This window comes from Quercus suber, unplaced genomic scaffold (assembly GCF_002906115.3).
Source record: "Quercus suber isolate HL8 unplaced genomic scaffold, Cork oak 2.0 scaffold_56, whole genome shotgun sequence".
In the NCBI taxonomy this organism is placed as follows: domain Eukaryota; kingdom Viridiplantae; phylum Streptophyta; class Magnoliopsida; order Fagales; family Fagaceae; genus Quercus; species Quercus suber.
The window spans coordinates 906758-921249 of NW_027069521.1; the positions used below are offsets into that span (position 1 = coordinate 906758).

Genomic DNA, 14492 nt, shown 5'->3' on the forward strand with positions numbered 1-14492 from the left:
ATTGGGGGGGGTTGGGGGTGGGTGGGGGTGTGAGCATGGGAAAATTTTTGTTTTCTTGAAGTTGAACTCTCTTTAGTTGTACAACTTCATTTTATAAATAACTATAATAGAAAGGATGCGCAAAAATGTTGTTGAACCTATTTTTCTCTTTACTTTCGCACATCTTTGTTTTAGAGATTGGTATTGGTTTATTCAAATCAAGTTCTTGCAAATATTGAGAAACATCTAATGTATTTATGCCTCACATAAATTTGTGGATTCCATTTGTGGAGTCCTTATTATGTAAGATAACGTACTACACCAAATGCACTAAATAAGGATAAGTTGGTTGAGTTTTAGGTGACTAGCCTCTAAGAATTTGAGAAAGAGACAAATTTTGGATTGTTGTCCTCCTTGATTCTTTTATTTTTCATTGATTAAATAGTAACTAAATACAATGTCTCCAATTACACATAATCTGATATGCTGAACTAAAAAAAAATAAAGAATTACATTTGAAGAAAAATCTACTAACAAGCAGATAACTCTTCCTAAATGCAGATAACTCTTTCTAAATGATAGGAGCCTTAATTTGATAAGCCTATCAATAAACTAAAACTAATCCACCCAAATCTCTTTCTTCAATTTGATAACCCAGCCAGCAGATTGGACTCCTTTAGCAGCAGCACCTATTCTGCATTGGACTCCTTCAACAGCATGTGTTCTACATTCCAAGACTAAATTAGTCGAACCAAGACTCCTTTGATAGCACCTCTAGGCAACATTGTCAAGTTTCTTTGCATCGTCCTGAAAAGGAAGATCAAAGAATTAACTCTGTAGTCCATAACAAATGACAAAAGGAGCCAAAGTGCCAAACCAATAAAGGTAAAACAAATGAGCTCATGTAAAAAAATCTACAGCTTCTAAATATAAGGCATTTCCAGTGAAAAAAGTCTACAAACACTCATGACAATTATGTGTCAATATAACATCATAGGACATTCTAGCCTTTTGCCCCTAATTTTTTTTTTTGTTTAGCAATTTGCCCCTATTTCGAAACTATATAGGGATATGCCCCTGTTTCAATACTTGATTACCCTAAAATTGAGTTTCAATGAAATACTCAATTCGTAGAAAATCAACTTATGCCTGATCAAACTTTAAAAAAAAAAAAAAAAAAAAATTGCATGGAACTCGAGCTTCAAGAAATCGAGTTCCATGCAAAATTTTTTTACAAGTGTAATTGCCCCATATTCAGGGAGACATATAGCGGCGTTTTTAAGCCCTATAGTGACGTTTTTAAGCCCTATAGTGGCGTTTTTATACTCGATTTCCATAAAATCGAGTTCCATGCAAATTTTTTTTTTTTTTTTTTTTAAGTTTGATCGGGCATACTCAATTTTCTACAAATCGAGTATTTCATTAAAACTCGATTTTAGGGTAATCGAGTATCGAAACAAGGGTATTTCCCTATATAGTTTCAAAATAGGGGGCAAATTGCTAAATAAAAAAAAAAAATTTAAGGGCAAAAGCCCATTTTGTCCTAACAATCATATCCATAAGAAATAAGATTTGCCAATGGCATAAAATGCACCTTTATTCCACAGTATGGAGAGACAAGTTCCATTGAAAAAAAGATTGGTGCACCAAAGATCTTACTACAACTTGTATCCAAATAATTTCAATCGCGTATTGTACTTCCAAAGGCAAAAATAAATTTAAAAACTTTACAAAAGAAGATACAGAGCAATTAGACAATAAATATAAAAATTGTGTAACCAAATTAAATATTCATTGCAAATATACTGGATTGTTGATATAGGTATTATCAAATTTAGTCTTGGATAATCATTGTAGTGGGTCTCTGTGTTTCAGATGCATAATCAAAGCATATTCCAAAAATACAAAGAAAAAAAAAAGATAATACAGCACATAAAAACAGAGAACACGTCTTACCCAAGAGTGGGTCTCTCCTTCGAGCTAGAGGAATGAAACCAAAACACTAGATCAGTAAAAATGAATGGCTATTTTTCAGCAAATTATGGATCATAACTGATAGTATCAAAGGTGGATTTTTTTGGCAAAATAAAACAAACCCAATTCAAAAAAAATTAAGATAAGATCAAAACAAATACTCTCCAGATAATAAAAATCCAAACAACAAGATCCCCCAACCATTTAAAAAAAAAAAAAATTCCTGAAGTATCGATTAGAGAGACATAGGAAATTTACCGGAACCACCACTGGAATTGGTGGAGCGGAACGCGGTGGCTGCTAGTTGTAGCCATGGAGATTGAGCCATGGAGTCCTAAAGGAAGATCTAATGAAAGAGATTTGTGGGTTTCAGGGTAATCCGGCAGACCAAGCTCGCTCTTGTCAAAACTGGCAAGGCAGAGCAATGGCTGTGCTGGAGGCATAGTTAGGTTGAGAGGAGCGTCAAGGAGAGGGAGGTAGAGAGAGAAAAACCCTTGGTGGATGTGAGAGAATGAGAGAAAAATAAGAGAGGAGGGAGAGTTTTTTCTGAAATCATTTGGGTTAACTGTTGCTAAGTTGAAAATTGAAAAGAGAAGAGAAAGAGGGCCAAAATTAGGAACTAACACTGATTTCCAAACAATATAACTAGTAGGCACTGTTACAAAACTATATTTTTACTAATATCTCGAGTCTAAGAAACTCGATTTTATGGCTGAATTCAAATGTATTGGCACGAAGCTTCAGTCAGTTAGGGAGTTAGTTATCTTTCCTAAATTCACGGAACTGATCCATATAGGTTGGAGTAATTCTGTTATGCCATATCTTCAGCACATTACATTATATATATAGAATTGTAATCTCAGTTTATTCATTAAGTAAGAAAATCCAGATTCTCTCTCTCTCTCTCTCTCTCTCTCTCTCTCTCTCTGTCTGTTACTCTTTTCTTTTCTTTTCTTTTCTCTAAAATTTCCTCTTCACATAAACAGATCTTGATCTCAGTTCAATCACACTTGAACACTGAAATTGTATTTCTCAATCCTTTAAGAACATCTTCATTTTAGACTGTTATCATAGGATGGACTGTGCCTATCAAGGCAAGCATCCACCAACCAAACTTGCTGCCATGGCCACAGCATCTAATGCTTTCCTTGCACAGGAGTAGCCTTGGATTGCAGACAGTGCAGCCACTGATCATGTGATTGCTAACCTTAATCAACTTAGCATTGCTCAGCCATATGGAGGTCAGGATCATCTCACAGTGGGGAATGGACAGCACTTACCAATTACTCACATAGGTAACTCTTTCATTCCTTCACCTTCTTCCACTCTTCAATTACACAATGTCCTTAAGGCTCCATCCATCTCTTCCAATCTTGTTTCTGTCCATAAAATCTGTCAAGATAACAATTGTTGGTGTTATTTTGACAAAAACATTCTGTCCATTCAGGCATTGGCCACGGGGAAGGTCCTATGCCAAAGCAAGAGTGAAGATGGTGTTTACCCCATCTATCCTCATAAAGCTTCACAGCTGCACTTGTCTTCCAAAATCTGTAATCATACTTCTAAAGTCTGTAATACTGTGTCTAGGACTGGTAGTTTCAATGAGACACTTTAGCACATAAGACTTGGTCATCCACATGATCAAGTTCTCAAATATGTGTTTCCTCATGTTAGTTCTGTCATGTATAAGTGTACAAATCTGGTTCAAACTTGTACTCATTGTTTGTCTGGCAAAATGCACAATTTACCTTTTCCTAAATCTCAATTTGTTGCATCATCTCCTTTTGAACTTGTGCACTCTGATGTATGGGGTCCTACTCCTATCACATCTATCAATGGTTTTCGGTATTATGTTATCTTTGTTGATCATTTTACAAGGTTTACTTGGTTATACCCTCTTAAACACAAGTCTAAAGTGTTTTCCAAGTTTATCTTGTTCAAAGCCTTGGTTGAAACTCAATTCTCTGCCAAAATAAAAACCTTCAGATCTGATGGAGGTAGGGAGTATACTTCTACTGTTTTTAAGTCCTTTTTGTCACAACATGGCATTATCCATCAAGTCTCTTGTCTATATACACCCCAACAAAATGGCCTTATTGAAAGGAAACACAGGCACCTCATTGAAACCACTATCACACTACTGCCTCAGGCCTCTATTTCCACTTCTTTTTGGTCCTATGCTCTTCTTAGTGCAACTTTCTTAATCAACTTGCTTCCTACTTTAGTTCTTAATTTTGTTTCTCCCTGGTCTAAGTTGTATTCTGCTTCCCCAGACCTATCCCATGCTACCCTCATCTTAGACCTTACTCTAGTCATAAGCTTGATCACAAAACCAAGGAGTGTATTTTCTTAGGTTACTCCACTAGTTCTAAAGGGTACTTGTGTCTTGATCCTTCTTCTCACCACATATATACCTCTAGGCATGTTCTGTTCAATGAAGCAAAGTTTCCTTCCACCCCTCTACCTTCTGTCAGTCAATCTTCCTCACCAATTTCTGCTATTTCAAATGCTTTCTGGTTATCCAATCTCCTCTATCTTCATGCTTCTAATCAACCTTCCCTATTAGGACCATATAATTCTTATACCACTCCCTCACCACTTGCTAATATTAATTCTGATGCAACTGATGTTCACCTCTCCCAATCTTCTACTCCTATAGTCACACCACAATCTGAACCTACCCTACCTGCTATTTCCAACTCCACTCCTTCCTCCATTGATTCATTTATCCCTATACCTGTATCCACTTCTTCATCTACCATCTCCCCTTTACCTACTGCTCCTACTGTTCCTGTCCAACATCCAATGCAAACAAGATCCAAAAGTGGCATTGTTAAACCAAATCCTAAGCTATGTTATAAGGCTGTGCTGGATTACACACACACTGAACCACCTTCTTACAAGATTGCTTCCAAGTATCCAGTGTGGTGTGCAGCTATGGATGTAGAATTTCAAGCATTACAGAGACAACAAACCTGGTCCTTAGTTCCTACTCCTCCTCATGCTAACCTGGTTGGTTGTAAGTGGGTGTTTAAGATCAAGCTTCACAGTGATGGTACTATTGCTCATTATAAGGCCAAGCTTATTGCAAAAGGATTTCACCAACAAGCTGGTATTGATTACTCAGAAACCTTCAGTCCAGTGGTCAAGCCAGCTACTGTCAGACTAGTCCTTGCCATTGCTGTCAGTTGTAATTGGCCATTAAAACAGCTGGACGTGTCAAATGCTTTTCTTTATGGCCACCTCAAGGAGGAAGTCTACATGCAACAACCTCCAGGCTATGTTGATGCAGCTCACCCTGACTATGTCTGCAGGTTACACAAGTCACTTTATGGTCTCAAACAAGCACCAAGGGCTTGGTTTGAGAGGTTCACTTTTCACTTAATTCATCTGGGATTTCAAGCTTCCTTTGCTGACAGTTCCTTGTTCATCTTTCAGTCCAAGGGTTCTATCATCTATCTCCTTCTTTATGTAAATGATATTATTCTCACAGGGAACAATTCCAAACATGTTTCTTCTCTTGTTGCAGCAGAAGAACAAGACGATGATGATGCTGCTAATGCTGAGCGACCAAAGCAGAAATGCTTGTTAAAAATGTGAACTTTTTGCTTGGTTTTGTGGGTTTGGTTGAGGAAATCATGGTGGGGTCTTTGTGTGAGAGTGAAAGCTAAGGCCTGTTAACTATGGCATTATAGAGCTTATGAGAGTGGAGTATACTTTTGTGTTGGTGGCTTGGTGATTTTCGAGACTTGGGCTGGGTTGTGGCTGTGTCACTGTGTGTGAAGGAAAACTGAAGAAAGGGAAAGTTAAGAAGCTGAGGATGAAGTGAACGGTTGGATGATCAAAGTTTAAAAGATGGAATTTTTTTTTTTTTTTTTAGAAATTAAAAGATGGAATTTTATTACAAATTTTAAAAGGCAAAAAAAAAAAAAATATATATATATATATATATATAGTACCAAGTACCAACTTAAAAATGTTTAAAGCATGTGACATATATTAAAGAGTTAAACTTTTTTAAATATATATCATTGTTAGTTTTTTTAAAACATTCTCCTATCTTCTTATATACTTGTTAAAAATATGTAGTATTCTAAAAAAAAAAAAAATTGTGATGAGATAGAAATATGAGTGGTAAAGAAAAAATTATGAGCCCTTCATGTATGCCGCAATAAAGTTATGGTAAAAAAAATTATGAAATAATATGTAATCCTAAAACCACTCAATTAAAAATATTAATACAATTTTATTTTGAAGAGATTCATTCTACCAAAAACTATTTGAGTTTTAACTTTTGAGATGATAATTTTGCATTTATTTTGAAATATGCAAATTCCCTTACTTTTTTACAAATTTTTTTATTATTAAGATTCATTTATTATTACCATGAAGTTAATTATTATTATTATTATTATTAAGAAGGTAAAATCATCTGGGTTCAATCCCTACCTACATCAAAAACTGATTGGTGCCTTAGATTAATGATAAAGAGTTATCATCAAAAGCGGATGATATAGGTTGAAACTAGGGGTGTCCGCGGGTAGGGTTTGTGCCCGACCAGGACTGGACCCGAAACTTTCAGGTGGGTAAAAATGGAACCCGAAACCAACTCGGAGTGCTAGTCGGATCGGTCGGTTCTGGACTCATCGGGTTTCAAGTTGTATCGTCGGGTTTCGAGTTGTATCGCCAGAGAGTTATTTTGGCCAGATCACGATGAGATCTGGCCGAATCTCTACGAGATCTCGTTGGATCTAGTTGGATTTGGACTAGATCTCGCCGGATCTCGTCGGATCTCATGGGATTTCAAGTAATCTTCGCCGAAGGACTCCAAATGCCACCAAATTTTGTAAGTGTTCGTCGAAAATCCTTCGAATATCACCGGAGGTTTTTGGTTTTATGCTCTAGTCGGGTGACTCGATTTTTGGGGAGGAAACCCGCCAACCAACCTGAAGCTGTCGGGTTCCGTGGGCGGCAACCCACAACCGACGTCGGAGTGGTCAGTTCAGGCAGTTTCTGGTTCGGGTTCGGGCAGGTTACTCGGGTTGGTCGGTTTGCCGGGTTGGGTGGACAGTCCTAGTTGAAACTCTCTCAAAAAAGAAGGAAAAATCACATAATGAACTCTTAAATAAAAAAATAAAAGAACACAAATATAAAGAATTCTTTATATATACCGTCGCCTTCAAAGATTACATCAAGCATACCCACTACTTGCTCAAATCTAAATTCTAGTCGACACGATAGCATCCTCTTCATGAGATATCTATTAAAAGGGTTATCCATCAATAACCATCCAAGGAGACAGTGGTTGCCCTTGCCCATTCTTACAAACAGAGAGTGAATATAAAATTATAAATGAATAAATATTTCTAGAACAGCTACAATGGATGACTTTAAACAAGCACTATAGCATTTTGCAAATTTTGAAAATATAGAATTTGTGTAATTTGATGAACATGACTCTATTTTAAAATTTAGGTGTTTTACTAGATGGAAATGTTCATACCACGTAATGGATTTTCTTAAAAAGAAAAAAGAAAAAAACATATAAGGGGGTTCTAACTTTGATCTCAATTAAATTAGAAGACCTTATGACGAGTATAAAAATAGTCAGAATAAATCATAGAAAAAAAAAAATGAGAATTGCTAAACTTGAAAGCAGTTTTCAAGGGTAATCTTCAAATGCATCATGTTACCAAATCGAGCATTTTTTTTTTTTTTTTTGGAGAATCACTTTTGAAGTGCATATTATTGTACATATATAGGTTGGAAGAAAATTTATAGGATATGTCCAAAGGAAAAAATGTTGATTAACAGTGACAGTGATATCATATGATTAGAATTAAAAAAATCTTGCTAAGAAAGCGCCAAATGCTGTATTAATCTTAAGATTTCAGTAACAGACATTGAATTTATTTTAAGAAGTACATAACAAACATGAATTAAAAACAAAAGGTTCAAAAAAACAACCACTAGATTCATGCTACTAGGGTAACTAAGACTACTAGGCTTGTTTGGTTAGAGTATTTGAATAACAGTTTTCTGTATTTAAACACAGAAAATTGTGGGCAAAAAAAAAAAAAAAGGCATTCGGTAAGGGTGTTTTTCATGGGAATGTTTTGAGTTACGTTGCTCAATTTAGGGCGTTTAAACACTAAATTTAGAAAACTCCTCTTACCAATTTTCAGTTTTCAAACATCGTTACTCAATGGTATTTTTGTAAATATGTTGAAAATTATGGGGCCCACTTGATTAGACAACACATAAATTGACTTCACTCTCTCATAAATCCTTCCCAACGCCTCCAGTCACCACTCTCCTTTCTAGCCATCACTTCCCCTCTCTCTTGCTCACACATCCTCTCTCTTCTCGACTTCTCCTCTAACTGTCGTGGTTGGAAACTCATTCTGGTGTATGAGTAAATGCCTAACCGTAGCTTACAAGACGCCTTGCTTGACGAGAAATGTGCTGGGCTTACGGAATGGACAAAAAGATTCAACATTGTTGTCGATATTGAAAGGGGTCCCTCTTATCTTCACCATTTGTGTTCTCCACCTGTTGTTCATGGAGATATCAACCCCAATAATATTCTGTTAGATGCTGATTTTAAGGCCAAGATTGGAGATTTCGGTTTGGCGAGATTGAAGACTGAGGATCTTATGTAGAAGAAAGACAGAATGGTTGAGGTTACTGAGGATAACAGGTCGATTTTAGAGGAGTCTGAGAGTGTGGCCACTGGGTTTGATGATGTTATTGTTGATCGATCTCCAGAGAGTTGTGTGGTTAGGATATTAGATTGAATTAGATTCGGAGGCCTCGCCGGAGAATGTGGCAATGGTGGTTTCGCCTGAAGGTGGTGTCAATAAGGCAAGCACATTGAAGAGGTTTTTTGATAAGATTAGTCTTGATAGTGGCAAGGATTTGATTGGGAATGGAAGAAAAAATATGAGTTCGAAGAGGGATTGGTGGTGGAAACAAGATAGTGGAGGTGAGTTTGAATAAGGTTGAGTGAAAGACTGACAAAGTGGATTGGGAGTGAGACAAAGAGAGAGGCTTAAAAATGAATGGATTGCGTCACCGAGCTCGGATGAGAATGATGGGTCAAGCTTGAAAATTGAGGATAAAAAAAATATTAAATTGTACTATGCTAAAAAAAATAAAATAAAAAAAACCTAACACACAATTATGTTTTTTCACACGCTGAAGCATCTTATTTGAAACACGGTACCAAATACATTTTTTGCTTTATAAATACTATAAACATGTGTTTTCACAACACTTTTTAAACCACAGTTCTCACATTTTAAACAACAATACTAGAAATTTAGAAATCTCCAACAGCCCGTGTATAGAACTGAAGAGAGTGCCAAAACAACACTTCCATTAAAAATACTGTGCCTTCCAAAGCGGACTGTTCTCCTGCATAGAATTGTCCAATTCGAGAAGAGTAGGATTCTTGAAGTTCTTTAAGATAACTCTACCCTGAAATTTTTATAATCCCATGTGACAAATCTATTCCACTCGTTTCACAAAGAATTTTAAGAACTCCACGATAAGTTTACCCTACAAGCTCTTAAAGATCTTCAGAACTGTAACCCCTAGCTGGATTCCTTGATTCTTCATAAAATAAGCAACAACAGCAAGTAAAAGGACGAACACAACCCACAAGCTCAATTCTCCTGGAAAAAAAAAAAAAATGAGGATCCCAAATCAACACAGGATAATTTTAAATGGAGTGGAAAGAACTGCAAACAACCCCTGCCCCCCAACAAAAAGGTAAATAAAACATAATAGATCATGTCCATGGCAAAGATGTTTAAGCTATTCAACAGGGCAAGCAAATTTATTAGGCCAATAGAGTCCAAATTACATTAAATAAAGCACATTTGGCTTGAAAACTATGTCTTACAGAACTTGTTGGGGAATCAGTCACAAAGTGGTGTCCCCTAAAAGAGAAATATGCAAACCAAAAAAAAAAACCACTTAAGTAATGATGACACAACTCAAGGGGAAATGCCTAATGTAGTGAACCCCCTGCAGCATATTTCTGATAAGAACTTGATGGAATATGAATGTGAATTGTGGAAGAGTAAGAATGGTGAATGGTAATAGTAGTTGTAGGCCACTTCAAGGGGACCTAAACCTCCATAGAGAAAGAGAGAGATTAAGAGAGAGTAAGCTGTGTTAAATGAGGTACATGTGCTCAATCCTAACTAACTCAACCTAATCTCAACTAACTAACTAAAGGGATTACAACAACTATGAGGAGATTACAAGGCATATGACATAAATTGGGGTTCCTATCATTTTCTCTCACTGATACCTTCCTAGATTTCTGTTTTTCCTAAACAGGATTCATTTCGTTCTTCTCAATTTCAATATCAACTTCTTTAGACAACAATCCTTTCAACTGAAGCCATGACTGGCCCAAGGACAATCCTAACACTTAGAGACCTAAGTTTGCATTTAATCCAAGAAGTCATCATGAATTGAAACAAGTATGCAAAATAACACATATAGTACTATGGATTCAGATCCTCTAGATTTCTTAGGGTACTCTATCAATAGATTTCCTTAAATCCTAACTATACTTTAATGATTTAATAGTTTAGATTCTTCCATGTCAGTATTCCACTCACAATATTCTTAAAATAATAAAATAACGTTGCAAACAAAACAATTAAGATTACTGTTAGTGGAATGCTAACATGACAAAATCTAAACCATTAAATTATTAAAGAATGATTAAGATTTAAGGAAATTTATTTGGTAGAGTACCCTAAGAAATCTAGAAGATCTGAATCCAGTTTCAGGATGGCAAGTCATTCCCTGCCCTCAAGGCCCAAGCACACAGTTTTAGTTTGTCACCTTTGGACGTTCAATACTTCAATTTCTATCCCTTTCAAGTAATAGACAGTATCCTGTCCTGTGTGCCAGATATATGCATCTTCATGTGGGTCCCACATAGTTGTAAGGCTCGCATGTTTTTTTTGTAGGGCTCGCATGTTGTGGAAGACAAGATGCATATATCCAATGCATGAGTTAATTATTGTTCTAGTAGAGGTAGTGTTTTCCACTCAATACCCTTTGAGAGTGTATTTTGCATTCTTTAACCTTTCACAAGTGTTTTTACTTACGTACTTTAACAAAATGATACTCCTCTATCCCCTGAAAATATTTTAGTTTCTACCCTTGTAAAAAATTCAGAAGCAAAGTTATGTTTGGCTCCTCATACTTTTGTTTTCAGCCCTGTCACAGCCCATTGGGGCCCAATGAGAGCACAGGCCAGGTTTTGTCAATCAACAGCTTCAATAGGGTAAGCCATTGCCAACTCAACAGCAGGAAATGGATACTTCTTTTTTTATTTTTTGATGTAGCAGGAAATGGATACATTGTTAAATAATCAGATCAAAAAATCGGGTGAGGCATGTACCAGCTTCCCTCTTTTCCTCAATTAGTGTGACCCTTGCACTTGAGTCCAGGGATACAGATGCCAAAGCCCTGCATTCAGAGTTTAAATGCTGTCAAATTAATTGCAGGAAAGAGCTGCAGCATAATTGTGATCAAGAAGTAAAATGCAGATATGTATGTTACAACCTTGAGTCATGCGAGAATGAAAGTGCAGTTACAAAGCCAAGGTGGGCTTTCCTAACAACTGTCTGAACCTGCTTACTGGCTGAATTTAAAATAAAAACATCACCTTGAGTTGTCCCACTGCAAGTCAACCAATCAGAGGAAATGTTAAGTGGTCAAGAAGATGCATTGTAAGAGTTTGTACATGCACAGTAAGTATTGTTGTGAACCAAAAATAAAGGAAGTTTTAGCCATTTCAAGACTGCAAACACGGGAAAAAATGGTGGGGTGGGGGTGGGGGTGGGGGTGAAGGAAGCAACAACTGCTGTCATAATAAACCATTTCCCTTAAGCCAATGGTCTCAAAAACCATTGCAGGATGTCTTCAAAAGCAAGTAAGCTATATTCTTTCTCAAAGTATTGACCATAGTGACATAAATTCTCTACTGTAGAAAACTCTAGATGGAAGGATTGTTGGGGATAAAAAGCACAATTGCATCTATTAAAGATACCAAACTTGAAAAATAAAATCATGAGGAAGGTGAAAATTCATCTCCATGAGAACTTGAAACTAGCCAATCAAATTTTTACCAGGCAAGGAACTTTCCATCTGGTGAAACACTGAAGGCCGAAATTGTATCACGTACTACAGTCTTTGATCCTATCCTCTTCCATGTTTTTGTATCCCATGTTACAATGCTTCCACCTTTACCTATGTAGATTAATAATCACAATGGTCAGCTCATGAAACAGTGCAGTAAAAGGTAAACACTTCTTTCAAAAACTGGGAGGATGGCATCTAGTCTGATTTTCACCTGTCGCTGCAGCAATATATAGAACCTGATTCATATCATTACTCACAGAGAACCGACAAAAGCAGAAAACTTCATCCTGTATGTAAACAAATCTTATTAGTTCAATCCAGATGATAGAAGATTTATCAAATCAAATCACAGAAAGTCATGAACAATTTTAAAAGATGTACTATTATTATACCCGTGCAATTCACATTAGTATAAAATAATATGCAGGAAAAAAAATCTATTTCATCATGTAAGATCAAGTTTCTATCAGATCATAATATGATAGATTATTAAAAGTTTAAAATAAAAAATTTGTTTGAATTTCTTAAAGGACATAGTTTGGCTCTAAATATGTTTGGACTTATATTTTTCAACCCGTTTCGGGCCGATTTATAAGCTATGAAGCACGGGTGCATTTTCGGATTCGGGTGCGGGACTCGGCAATTTTTGAAAAAATAGGGTGCGGGTGCGGCAGGGTGTGACGATTAAAAAATTATTAAAAATATTTTATTTTTATTTTCTATATATTTTTACTAATAAAATATTCTTAAAAAACACATTAGTATGGCCTTGGTTCACAAAACAAAGAAAGAAGAAGGCAAGAAACACAAAACAAAAAAGAAAACACAAAAGAAGCAACAAATATTCAGAATAAAATTGAGGAATGACAGATTTAGGATGTTTTGGCCTCATTCAAAGCTGATTTCGGCTGTTCCAGCATGAAATCAGCCGAAGGCCATTTCGGTCAGTTTTGGCCACCGACCGATACGATCCGATTTAGCCGATACGACCCGATTCTGACCGGTTCGGCGCAAATCGAAGCCAAGTCAGTGCAAATCCCCAAAAAAAAAAAAAAAAAAAAAAAAAAAAGAGTTTTTCCTTGTCTGGAATATTGATCGCATTAAACACTTACCATTGGGATTGCTGGGAATTAGACTTAATAGGAGCAATAATTGGTGAGCTATCATGCGTGGGTAATGCTGCTTTAATATCACTTATTTTTGCTGCCAACATATCACTCTTTACTTCCACAACCAAAATAAAAGGTGCATTAAATGGGCTGGACTCTTTAATGATTGGCTGGGATTTCGGACTTTCAGAAATTTCCATAATAGTTGTAGAGTTTGAAACCACCGCCAGCTTTGAATGTGATGTTAGGATTAATGAGGAATCAATTCCACAAAACTCAGATTTCATAACTGATGTAACATCCTTTTGCATTGTCTCAATGTTTTCTTGCACCATTTCATCACCGCCTCTCTCAGTCAAAGCTACCATGCCGGATTCACTATTGTCGACAGCCTCCTTTTCGTTCCATACAGGTTGAGATGAGGTCCTCTCAAACATCCCAGGCACCACGATTACACCTTTCCTTGCTAAACAGTGTGGAGAAGCCCGAAGTGATGGACCAACTTGTTGTTTTGAAACCCGTAAGGTGCCTTTGCTTTGAATTCATAGTTCACAACTCTTGTCATCGTGACTCAGCTTGCCATGCCAATAGCAAAGATTCAAGATGAACTTCTGAGATCGCTGATCACTTCGAAGGGTAAAACCTGAATCCTCCCTCTCCGAGAGAAATATATTTCACCAAGTATTTGTTAGTTCCTCCATTAAGACAAGTTGGAAGAAAGAATGAAAAAGAACTGCACACAAAAGGAGACAAAAAATTGCTTCCCCTAATCCCACCAAAAAAAAAAAAACCATAAGCTCTAGAGATAAACTTGTTATCCCTAGAAAGACAAAAACAAAACACTCCTTCGTGAAGAAGGACAAGGAACTTTTACTGCCTAGGGTATGTTTGGTTGAGGTGAAAACAAGGAGGATGGATAATAGAAAGAGGAAAATATGGTGAAAATGACATTTTCCATTGTTTGGTTCAGGAGAGAAAAAAAGAAAGACAGAAAATAAGGAGGAAAATAATCCTTCCAAGCCCACATTTTTTTATCCTTCCAATTTGGGAGGAAAAAATGCTGAATGATATAATTTACATAAATACCCTCATTTTATTCATCTCACCTACCTCTCTCACTTTCCCCATCTCACTTGTGACCTGATTACTTTTGCCTCTTCATTCTTATCACTTTCTTAGCACCTTCACAGCACAGCAACTTGAACTACTCCAAGTTCTCTTCTTCTTCTTCTTCTTCTTCTTCTTCTTCTTCTTCTT

General features: G+C 36.5%; 1 protein-coding gene across 1 annotated transcript; it reads right to left on the reverse strand.

Annotated features, from left to right (window-relative positions):
* Positions 1-9133: 9133 nt before the first annotated feature.
* Positions 9134-12466, reverse strand: LOC136067040 (SEC12-like protein 2). The gene is made up of 6 exons (XM_065772267.1): positions 12338-12466; positions 12114-12234; positions 11548-11664; positions 11384-11451; positions 9518-9629; positions 9134-9432 (listed from the first exon to the last, which is right to left on the reverse strand). The coding sequence occupies exons 1-6, from the start codon at positions 12369-12371 to the stop codon at positions 9417-9419; spliced, it is 468 nt and encodes a 155-aa protein (XP_065628339.1). The 5' UTR covers positions 12372-12466; the 3' UTR covers positions 9134-9416.
* Between the last annotated feature and the right edge of the window lie 2026 nt (positions 12467-14492).

What these genes read in the sequence shown, in the direction of transcription:
- LOC136067040 (XM_065772267.1), bottom strand. Translation starts at nt 12,371, where the DNA reads ATGAATCAGGTTCTATATATTGCTGCAGCGACAG. An exon ending in GATGGAAAGTTCCTTGCCTG is followed by an intron (nt 11,665 to 12,113) that starts GTAAAAATTTGA and finishes GTTGACTTGCAG; the next exon opens with TGGGACAACTCAAGGTGATG. An exon ending in TGAGGAAAAGAGGGAAGCTG is followed by an intron (nt 9,630 to 11,383) that starts GTACATGCCTCA and finishes TTTTTTTTCCAG; the next exon opens with GAGAATTGAGCTTGTGGGTT.